The sequence below is a fragment of the Babylonia areolata genome, chromosome 18 (genome assembly GCF_041734735.1).
Source record: "Babylonia areolata isolate BAREFJ2019XMU chromosome 18, ASM4173473v1, whole genome shotgun sequence".
Classification (NCBI taxonomy): Eukaryota; Metazoa; Mollusca; class Gastropoda; order Neogastropoda; family Buccinidae; genus Babylonia; species Babylonia areolata.
The window spans coordinates 63,274,228-63,285,929 of NC_134893.1; the positions used below are offsets into that span (position 1 = coordinate 63,274,228).

At 41.2% G+C, this 11,702-nt stretch overlaps 2 protein-coding genes across 2 annotated transcripts in view; one reads left to right on the forward strand and one right to left on the reverse strand.

The window, feature by feature from the left end:
• Positions 1–2,830: 2,830 nt before the first annotated feature.
• On the reverse strand, positions 2,831–9,170 carry LOC143292108 (RING finger protein 151-like). The gene is made up of 5 exons (XM_076602296.1): positions 9,052–9,170; positions 6,283–6,397; positions 5,477–5,523; positions 4,449–4,515; positions 2,831–3,283 (listed from the first exon to the last, which is right to left on the reverse strand). Exons 1-5 carry the CDS (start codon positions 9,114–9,116, stop codon positions 2,996–2,998), a joined length of 582 nt encoding a protein of 193 aa, XP_076458411.1. The 5' UTR covers positions 9,117–9,170; the 3' UTR covers positions 2,831–2,995.
• A 38-nt stretch (positions 9,171–9,208) lies between these two features.
• LOC143292109 (U3 small nucleolar RNA-associated protein 6 homolog) overlaps positions 9,209–11,702 on the forward strand; it is a 24,734-nt gene continuing 22,240 nt past the window's right edge. Inside the window, exon 1 of the mRNA XM_076602297.1 lies at positions 9,209–9,323. Within this exon, the coding sequence (XP_076458412.1) occupies positions 9,241–9,323 (83 nt within the window). The 5' untranslated portion in view covers positions 9,209–9,240. The remainder of the gene's footprint in view (positions 9,324–11,702) is intronic.

An 11,702-nucleotide genomic window follows, 5' to 3' on the forward strand; every position in this document is an offset into this window, starting at 1 on the left:
GACAGGAAAGTAGGGATCAGTGAGAGAGTTGAAGCAAAGAGTGGATGTTTTATGTTGTATTCTTGCAGAGATTGGGAGCCAGTGAAGCTGTTGGAGGAGTGGCTGTACGTGTTCGTGTTTTCTGACTCCGAATATCAGTCGTGCTGCTGAATTTTGAACCTTTTGAAGTTTGTCTAGAAGGTACTGAGGAATGGCAGAGAGTAAGGAGTTACAGTAATCAAATTTAGACAGAACGAGAGAACAGACGAGAGTTTTGGTTGCATCAGAAGTGAGAAGATGGCGAATGCTACTGATTTTCCTGAGTTCATGGTAAGCAGAGCGACAGATGTTGGACACGTGTTTTTCCATGGACAGAGTGTCAGAAAAAGTTACCCCTAGATTTCTTGTAGCAGATGAGAACTGAATGTTTGTGTTACCAACAGACATAGAGGAGGGAGCAGAGTCAGGTAATGGTTTGTTCTGTCAGGTAATGGTAATTGCACTTGACAACTAATGTTGCAATATGGTCATAGTGGTTGTTAGTGTTGCACAGCGTCAAGTACTCAGGACCTCCTTCTCCACTAGTTCTGAGCTTGAGTGGAGAGAAGAGAAGCCACTGGTATACAAAGTCTCAACCATCTGGCGCCAGTTTCTCGCTAGCAGGAATGTAATGGGGGTCAACACGAACACCACTTGCTGCAGCAGCGCGGCACTGGCGTAGATTTCACAGGTAGTGGCCCACCTGCATGACTTCCGCATTTCCCTCACATGGCGTGTTGTGTCGCCACCGTCAGTGTACTGAGCAAACACAGCAGGGTGCTGGTCAATCAAGTCACAAACTGACTGTCTAAACTGGCATGGAAGCCTTCTGTGCGTTCGTTCGAGTGACAGCGGAAGAAACAATTGCCGTCACCTTTGACGTAGTCCACCTGTCTTACCAAGCTGGACAGTACAGGAGTCAAGTAGTCATGGACAGGGTAGGAGTTCGAAGGAGTGACGTCGCTGAGCATACAGTGACATCATTCTCTTTGATAAACAAATGGCGAAGCGTCAATAATAATAATAATAATAATGTTATTTATATAGCCTGAATCTTGTGTAGAGACGAATCAAAGCGCTTCTGCACCAGTCTTTCACACGCATGCATAACTCTAAAACTGGAGAAACTGAGGACAAGGAAGAGGCAGGTAAGGGAGGCTATTTTGGCAAGAGGTGGGTTTTAAGGCCAGACTTGAAAGAGCCGATTGTGGCGACATGATGAAGCGAAAGAGGATTTTCAGGAAGTTCATTCCAGTTGCATGGTCCAGAGACAGAGAAAGAACGGCGGCCAACAGTTGAGTGTTTGAATCTGGGTATGCGTAAACAGAGTGGATCTGAAGCCGATCATAGTGAGCGAGATGGAGTGTAGAGGTGAAGACAGCCACAGAGATAGGAAGGGGCAGAGAGGGAAAAGATGGAGAAGGAAAAGGAGGGGGAGGAGAAGTGAAAGATATCAGAGGGCAAGATGAGTTAGGATGAGGAGAAGGGGGTGGAGGAGGAGGTGAAGGGGTGGGGTGAGGGGATGGGTTTAGAGGAGGGGGAAGGGGTATGAGTTGGCCTTATCCTGATTCGGCCAGCTTTGTGGAAAGTAGTCTGTCACCTTTTTGTTGTTGTTTATAGCAAAACAGTGTTTTTCCTGTGCTGCATATAGTTCACAAAGAGTGCTCTCACAAGTGCATGTTGCATGTAGACAATGTTTTTTGATTTTCTGCAAACAGTTCACTCATCACTTTGGACACTGTTTTGTGATCTTCATCTGAGTCCAGCTCTTCAACTGTCGATTCTGGAGATCAAGGCATGATGTAGAAGGGATCACTTCCGAAGTGCGAGTTGAAGGAATCTCAGGTCGTTGTTGTGACATTGTCATCAACAAAGTAGTTGTTGAGTATTAATGTCATGCTCCTTAAGGAGTTTGGACAGCAGTGGATCTTTTGACGGCTTGACCTCTGTGAGAACCACTGTGGTTTCATTTGCTCTGGTGCCTCTTGCTTCAGTAACACTGAATTCTGCTTGACGGAAGCAGTCTGCGATTGTGGATGGGGTGACTTTTTCCCATGCTAGCTGGAGTGTACACAAGGTTAAAAGAATTTTGTACTCCACATTCCTGTGAAACCACATTTCTCAATGACCAAGCCCAAATTAGCCAGACTGATCTGTTCTGATGACTTTTTTGTTCTGAGTAACTTTGGAGATGAGCAGATCTGTTGCTTTCATAAGGAATTACAACCATCCGTAATTTCAAATCAGTGATCTGCATAAAATTTTTTGCCATGCAGCCATTGACTTTTAGCACAGGGGTGAAAGACTGCAGTTCCAGATATCGTATGACTGAATTTAAATAAAGGCTTTTATTTATTACTTTGTTCTTTTTTGTTTTGTTTTGTGCAAGTTTTAGTCAAGATCAATTTCAGAGAATGATACAGAAAGCAAGAGGGACATCAGAAAGCAAGAGGACACATGGACACTGACAATGTTAATGTCATTTAGCGATATAAAAGTGACTATGTACCTGTGGTAAACAATCCCATTCACATTGTCAAAGAAAATGAATGAACCACATAAATAATGTAAGACCATGTTTGGTGTTGATTGGTTGGCTTTTGGACAACAGCATTTTCATTATTTTTATCAGTTTCCATGGTGATATGTGCTGAGACAGAATGCAGTGTGTATGTGTGTGTGTGTGTGTGCGCGCGCACGCACGCGCACATATGCGTGAAAAAAGCAAATCACCTAATATATGCATAAAACAAATATAAGATTAAAGATTATATGATAGAAACACAGACACAGGTTTGTTTTAATCATTTTATTGAAGTGCAAAAGAACCCGTTGTTGAAGCTCTGAATCATAAGCTTTGTAATATTCATGCATGAGACATTATTTCAGTTATTTAATTGTGAACTTCCTGATGCCTTCAATGTGACCGACATCTTTTTCTGTGAGCTCACACTGACTGTACAAAGGGTCAAGTTCATCAAGATTTCTTGTCAAACATGGTTTTCAGCATCTCCTTCTTCTGGCTGTCTGACTTGTACAGTCTCATGATGAGTGAGGGTTTGCCGGGGGAGGGAACTACACCCTCACTGTCACTGCCAGATGGGGAGTTGGGCGAAAAGGGGACATTTTCTATTGTGCTAAGCACACGTCGGCGGACAAACTCTGGTTGATTGGATGGGTTGAAGTCACATGACTTGACATGGGAGGACAGGAGGTGGAGCTGGGTGATCACCTCACAGCCAATGGAGCGATGTGGACAGGCCACCTGGGCAGCAGATAACGAACATTCATATCATTTACATATTTATTGCTGCTTGTTATAGCTCAGCTGGCCACACAGGGCCATATCAGGGCTGAAAAACTGTAAAAATCAATCTCATAGAATCATTTAGGAATAAAACAAACAAACAAAAAACCAAAGAAAAAAAAAAGAAGAAAAAGTACAGTCACATTCATAATTCATGCACATAAATCTAGTAACACACTGCCCCACCCCCTGGTCCACCTCTCTTCCCATTAACAGACAGCTACTTGCACCACAGAACCCAGCCCCAAACTCCCAAGCCAAAACTGCCATGCAGACTGGAACCAGTCATAAGGCAGTGCAACAGCCGAGTGGTTAAAGCACTGGACTTTCATTTGAGGGTACCAGGTTTGAATCTCTGTAACGGCGTCTGGTGGGTAAAGGGTGGACTTTTTTCCTATCTCCCAGGTCAACATATGTGCAGTCCTGCTAGTGCCTGAACCATCTTAGTCCGTTTGTATACACACACAGAAGATAAAATACACACATTAAAGATCCTGTAATCCATATCAGTGTTTGGTGGATCATGGAAATCAAAGCATACCCAGCATGCACATCCATGAAAACGGAGTATGGCTGCCTATGTAGCAGGGTAAATAAACAAAATGGCCATGCATGTAAAATGTTACACATCTGTCTGAGTGTGTATATGTGGGTGCCAGAAATCTAACTGAAAGATACAGGAAACGAATGATGAGCTCAGCTCTACCCAGGTTGGCAACCTGTCACGCAAATGACTCCATGTTTTTAAAGCGCTTAGAGCTTGGTCTCTGACCAAGGACAGGTGCTATATAAGTATCCATATCATTCATCATTCAATACAAATCAGCACGCTTCAACTTCATTGTCACGGACAGCTACTGAAAAATAAACTGGCATACACATAGTTTGCAGGATAACAGTTTTGCTTCAGATTAACTTTAACCCCTGCAGATTAACTCTAAATCCCTTAGATTAACTCTAACCCCTTTTTTTTCTTAAAAAAACAAACAAACAAAAAAAAACCCCAAAAAACCCCAGTTACTCTCACTCTTCATCTCACTCTTTGTCCCTCTCTCACATGTACAGAAACCACATAACTTTTTCACAACAATTTTCTGCTCTGACTGAACAGACTATTTCTCACCATTTGATCTCCGATGATATTTTCCAAAATGAAGTCATGATGCAGCTGACTCATCTGCACAGGTTTTCTGTGAACAGAAATAGCAACATGTTAGGAGAGAGGCAGGCAGACAGCAAGGTCTGTAGCTGATTTATACTGCTGTTGATATTACTGTTTGTGAGAGCACAGGCGAGGCTGGGCAAAGCATAATTTATGTGTACAGTACTGCATATTTTTTGTTACAACAGATTTTTTTGTGTGAACTTTGGGCTGCTCTCTCAGGGAGAGATTTTTGCCATAGTGCCATGATGTAAAACTTTTTTTCTGCCATGATGTAAAACTTTTTTTTGCCATGATGTAAAACTTTTTTTCTGCCTACAAATGGATTTGTATTACAGTCAAAGTGGATTTTTTTTTCCAATACCATAAAACATGATAAAAATAAATCATTCCACTCACCAGGTCTGGCACTCTTGCTGCTCAATATATTCCTCAGTTTAGTTTTATGTTGAATGCAGCATCAGTTATGATCTTACCAATGTTTTTTTGTTTTTTGTGTTAAATTTCTAAAAAGGCCCACAAAAAACAAATCTTTACCTGTCAACATACACATTTGAACAGGGAAGGGCAAATACAATCAAAAACTGTGATTCATTTGATGATGATGTGTGAGATGGCTGAATGGCTACAGTACTGGAATCTCTCTGGAGTGTTCTGAGTTTGATCGGTTTCAGCACACATGCTGGGTGAAGGGTGGAGAATTTTCCAATCTACAAGGTCAGTAAATGTGCAGACCCACTACTACTAGTGCCTGAACCCCCTGCATGTGCAAGTAAGATCAAGTACATATGTTAAAGATCTTGTAATCCAAGTCAGTGTTTGGGTTATGGAAACACAAAAATACCCAGCATGCATCAACAAGAACACATTCATCAGCAAGTCAGCCTGTTGACGTTGGTCATGTGATGAAAACATGGTACTACGTTCAAACTGTTTTGGAGGATTGTAGCCGTACACATTTCAACACAAGAAGGAAGCATCTGACATACCTGTCTTCAGGACAAGTCCTACTGTTCTTCAGCCACAGAGTGATACACTGAAACACACACATTTCTACACATGAAAAGGTTGCACCATACTGAATGTCTCATTTTTCCTTTACAGTTTACTACAACCACATAAACCTAAACCTTGTTCACATTATATAAGCATCCTCTCTTTTCAGGAGCAAAACATCTGACCCATACGTGATGTGTTCACTATCTTAGTATAAAAATCTACCCAAAAATGTCTGTGAGATCCTTACCTGGATCTTTTTTCAGTTTTATTAGAATCAATAAATGTGGTGGATATATACTAGCATTTGTGCAAATCACTAAACAAACAATCAAAGTGAATGAAATGAAAGAGTGGACAAAAACTAACAAAACTACAAATTTAACAACTTTTTGACAGCCTGACTTATCTGCACATACAAAGACAGCACAAGCACACATACACATACAAAACTGCTTTTCAATAAATTCCTGGACTTGTTGGTGTTGTCCAACCCTTTCAATTTTTCCAGCTCTAACCAAGACTTGTTCAGGTCTCCAGGGCTGAGGGTTGTACATGTAGTGTCTGGACCCAACAAATGAAACTGAAAGCTAATGTTGTGTCCAGCTGTACCTGTTTAACGTCCAAAAGAGTAGCACCCAGACCACCATTCAAGGTCTAGTTGAGGGGCAGTTAAAGTCCCAGTTCAGTTCAGGACTCGAACCTGTGAACACTCACTTCCTAGTCAGATGCATTACCACTAGGCTACCACTCCACAAGAATGAAAAAATACCCATGGCCATGATACAAGCTTGCTCACCTTTCTGCAGAAGCTGTGTCCACATGGGGCTCTCTGAGGCTGAGAGAAGACATCTTGGCAGATAGAGCAGTACAGGTGTTTGCTCACAGACTCAGGGTTCAGGAAATATCTAGGACTATATGGAAAGCAAACAAGTATGTATGCACACATGTAAACACAAAGATATGAGTTTTATATGTTATATCATGTGATACACAGTGACACACACATTTTTTGACAAAATCATGCACACACACACACACACACACACACACACACACACACATGTACACTGACATACACACACACTTTCACTGTACACAATGGGCCCACTAAGCTTTGGGATTCAGCTGGTGCAAATCATATGATTAATTTGCTGAAGTTTTGTTTTGAATAATGGAACTTGGAAGGTTTTCCATTATTTTGTCACTGTCAGTATCAATATCAGAGTATCTCAATCACTCGATTGTTGATTGTTTGGCACAGTAGGCAGATGCTTCCTTGATCTTGATAAAATCAGTACATGTTGCAGGATCCAGGCGTTCCAGTCGTTTGCTGGAAGAGTTTTCAAAGTAGCTGGGCGTTGATCCTCAATTGATACAGTCGGTGCTTCACTGAGATCCCAGCGAAAATATCATTGAACGACATCGGCAATCGTAACACACAATAATTCTGGTAGGAGTTTGTTGGTGAATAAAAAAAATAGTGGGAGTTTGTTGGTAATTTTGGTTGAAGACTTGGCAAATACAGTCAGGAGAAGGTGCTCAGGGTCACATGACCCATCTGTGGATCAAGAGTTTGATTCCTGGTTGGACTTCTCTGTATGCGGTTCTATCAGCAATTATACTATTGTGAAAAGTTCACTTATTTGCTTATTTATCATCATTGTTGTCTTATTTATTTATTTATTTATTATTATTATTATTATTACAACTACCTTTTTATATTATAATTATTATTTATTTATTTATGTAAGCCTATCTATTATTTATTCACCTTTTTTCTTTTTTTCTTTTCTTTTTTTTTCTCAAGGCCTGACCAAGCACGTTGGGTTACACTGCTGGTCAGGCATCTGCTTGGCAGATGTGGTGTAGCGTATATGGATTTGTCCGAACGCAGTGACGCCTCCTTGAGCTACTGAAACTGAAACTGAAAAGTTCAAGCAAGACATCAGCGAACGCAAACTCAGGAATCAAGAAAGGTCCGCATAGACTTTCATTGACAGAATCGAACGACGTTACATCTGACGGCCGCAACAGCCGAGTCAGAGTTGGACTTTCAATGTGAGGGTCCCAGGTTTGAATCTCAGTAACGGCACCTGGTGATTAAAGGGTGGAGATTTTTCTGATCTCCCAGGTCAACATTATGTGCAGACCTGCTAGTGCCTGAATCCCCTTCGTGTGTATATGCAAGCAGAAGATCAAATACGCATGTTAAAGATCCTGTAATCCATGTCAGCGTTCGGTGGGTTATGGAAACAAGAACATACCCAGCATGCACATCCCTGAAAATGGAGTATGGCTGCCTACATGGTGAGGTAAAACGGTAATACATGTAAAATCCCATTCGTGTACATATGAGTGAACATGGGAGTTGCAGTCCATGAACGAAGAAGAAGAAGGAGGAGGTTACATCCGTTAATTATTTGGGACTGATGTCGAGCTGTTCGCTGCACATGGGACGAGGATTGATGGCAAACGCCAGCCAATTTTTTTAACTGCTCCATCTTGCAGGGCTGGATGGTGAAGCACCTACTGTTGTTCCACACATATTTGTAGACTAATGTTGGTTGACTATTGGGATCTAACCCTTTTCATTATCAGTCTGCCTTGTTTTGGTTTTTGATTTTTTGTTGTTGCTGTTTTAGGGAATTATCAAATGGCATGGCCGGTACTAGGCCCTCAACCACCTTGAAGAAAAAGATTTGCCACAGTTGTTTTCTACGGTCCTGGAGACTTGGAAGGTTCAATATCTGCAGCAGGCTTTAGGTTCAATGGCAATATCCACTATTTTTCCCCTCAAGGCAGAATTAGCAACACCAACCTTAGAAAAAATCATTGGCTAACCGAACTGCACAAATACGGAATGCACTACCAACCTTAGTTAAATTTGGACAAAATACTAAAACGTTAAAAAATCTCCTTGACACCAGTACCATTTTAAAAGAATTTTTTTTGGATTATGATGAATGATAACAAAGTTCTTGCATAAGCGCACTTGCGTATCCCACCCAAAAACAACAAACAAACGAAGAAAATAAATAAATAAAATAAAAGGAAAGAAGTGAAGCTGAAGATTCGATAGGGACATAAGAAAGGCCGAGAGGTCTAGGCAGATGACCTGCCAATCCCTATACTACTACTACTACTAAATGAGTGGAGGGGAAGAAATGTGCAATTTCCAGTGCATTGATAGCCGAGTGGTTTAAGCGTTGGACTTTCAATCTGAGGGTCCCGGGTTCGAATCACGGTAACGGCGCCTGGTGGGAAAAGGGTGGAGATTTTTCCGATCTCCCAGGTCGACATATGTGCAGACCTGCTAGTGCCTGAACCCCCTTCGTGTGTATATGCACGCAGAAGATCAAATATGCACGTTATAGATCCTGTAACCCATGTCAGTGTTCGGTGGGTTATGGAGACACGAAAATATCCAGCATGCATGAACCACGACAGAGTCATCGGCAAGTCGATGTTGGTCGTGTAACGGAAAGAAGAAGAAGAAGAAGGGTGTGAGGGTCCCAGACAGTGCTGCCTGAACGAACACTTCCTATCTGAAGGTTAATTCAATTACCTGTCATCCACCGGAGAAGTTGTCTCACTGAAGTGTTTGTTTTTTCTATTCACTGTTGCCATCATTCAGCGAAAGCAACCTGCATCCAAATATCCCGCAGCTTTCAAGTATGAAATAAGAGTTACCGTTCTCAAGTTCCCGGAAGTAGTTCAATCTGACCATTTCCGCTGAGGAGAAAGCGTGGTCGTGATGGCTGAATTTGTTGCCCAGTGTGTGGCTCAGATTCGGGCTGAGCTCGAATCTGTTGAGTTTTTAAGCTTAGAAGAGAAAAGGTGAGTGCGACCATAAGTTCAGGCACATGTGAGGAGTCAACAGTGACTTTTCTTTCTCTTGTCCAGCCGGACAAGTCCGTCAAAATCTCATGCTTGAATTTTCTTTTTGCTTTCAGATTGCGTAAATTTAGTATGCATTGGACATATGCGCGCGTGAACACACACATGCACACACACACGCGCGTTTTTGAATAATTTTTAATATTGAGTAATTGACTAACTGTGTGTGTGTGTGTGAGGGCGCGCGCGCGCGTGAGTTATGTATACATTGTCTGATTGTGTATACATGTGTGAATGCAAGTATAGGAGGATGGTGATGGGTGGCAGGTAGAATTACTGTGGAAATTAGATACCAAGCTGGGACATAGTTCCAGAAAGGAAAAGTGTCAACAGCTGTTACCTCTACATGGTGGTTGTTTGGAAGTGGGGATTTCCACTCTGCCCTAACTCTTCTGGACTTTAACCCTCCCCCCTCATCCCTACCCTGTTCCCTTTTCCTCCATCCTGTCTGCCATATTTTCTGCTCTGACATGAATGGAAGGCCTAGGGGCAGGGATGAGAAAGTATGGAATGGGGAGGTGTTAAATGGAAGATGGAAGAGAGAGAGAGAGAGAGAGAGAGAGGGGGGGGGGGGGGGGTGGGGGTGAAGGGGTGCGCAGGAAAGGGGGTGATGATTGTGGTAGTCACTGTGTCATGATTGTGTTTATTTGAGCCATTGTTGTACAGAATGGAACTTGGTACTCATTTAATACCTGTCTCTTTCCTTTTGAGTAAAACACATGTCGGGACCTTCATGTTGAAAAGTCTAGAGAGAGAGGGGGAAGGAGATGAGGGGAAGTGATTTAGTAAGAGAATGTAAGAAGCAAGAGAAAGAAAACATCATGGTCAGTATCAAAACTGAAAGTAGAAGAGGGGGGATGTGAGGGTGATACTGATAGGAGGTAGGCTATATAATATTTATCATATGTTCAGGTTGTCACCCTCTTGGATTGACTATAGACAGGACACACTGGCGATTATATAACATGACAAGTTGCATGACAACTCTTTTTTCACTCTTCCATTGATGGCTCATTGTAGTTGTGACTCAAAACCCTCCTCTATTTGAGAATATATCTTGGAAATCAGTATGGGGAGCACAGCAGATATATTATATAATATTTGGAAGAAAGAAACCAACAAAACATGTTTGTCTTCAAAAACATCACTTGCTAAGTTGCTTGGTCAAGCAAGTTCAGAAAGAGCTCTGCTTGCCTGACACGGCGATGTTCTTGTCCCTGGCAATAGGGCAACCGTTAATGTTGAGCAAGCCTATATATGAAAATTTTCATGGTAATTGAAGCAGTATTACCACTATGTTAGTAATACTGTGGTTGTTGTTTTTCCTTTGAAATTGAATTGAAGATGAGTATGGTTTCATAAAAGTGGGACATTGACTGTGGCTATGTGGTTGAGGTAGGAGTTGTCTTGATAGTAATTGTTCCAACAATTTCCAGTCATTTAAAACAAAAGTGTTCACAGGTGGATAGATCTGTAGTGGAGTGTGCAAAAATGGAGCAGCATTCATTTTTCTGAATCTGAAAGTGCAGACATATTTCTGCTAAGGGAAGGGCTTTTCCATTTTCATTTCACATTTATTGAATTACTTATTATCTTGCTGTGTATTAGGTGTTGGTCTTCTAATTCAGTGTTCACCAAAGTGCATGGTTCAAGACTTCATTTCTGTGTGGTGGAGTGTCCTTGGGAATGGTATTTTGCTCCACTTTTCCTCACTCCACACTGGTGTGAATGGATACCTGAATCAGTTTGGAAAGGTTAAAATTGTGGAAGGAGAGGGTTGGTTCCTGCCTTTTGAACCCTTGGCACTGGTATGATGGCCATTAAACTTAAAGGCTATGGGACCATCAACCTTTTTAAAAGATTTTTTTATATGATATGTATTTTGATTTTATAGGATATCAGTGCTGATTATAATGAAACGCTAGCATTTTAAATGAAAGTGGGAAACAATATTCATATTGTATATGATTTAAGGTGAGCTTTTTGATACACGTGGTACATGTATATCAGTATGTGTAAAGGGGTCACTGTCAGTAAGAGGAACAAAGAAATAGACTTATAAGAATATAACTTATAATAAACTTGTATAAATGCGTGTGACCCATTATTTCTGAGAGTTTGATATCTTATCCTTGTCAATATCCACAGTATGACAAATGCCTTGTAGATGAGTGCTGCACTGAATATGTGTGGTAAATTGCAAAAATCTTGTTTATATTATAATTATAATATTTAATATCATGTGTCCTATGAAAGCAATATTTTCTTTTATAATAAACTGTTTAAGTATTGATCCTATTTGATATTATTATCAATCAA

What these genes read in the sequence shown, in the direction of transcription:
- LOC143292108 (XM_076602296.1), bottom strand. Translation starts at nt 9,116, where the DNA reads ATGATGGCAACAGTGAATAGAAAAAACAAACACTTCAGTGAGACAACT. An exon ending in ACTTCTCCGGTGGATGACAG is followed by an intron (nt 6,398 to 9,051) that starts GTAATTGAATTA and finishes CTTTCCATATAG; the next exon opens with TCCTAGATATTTCCTGAACC. An exon ending in AGGACTTGTCCTGAAGACAG is followed by an intron (nt 4,516 to 5,476) that starts GTATGTCAGATG and finishes TTCTGTTCACAG; the next exon opens with AAAACCTGTGCAGATGAGTC.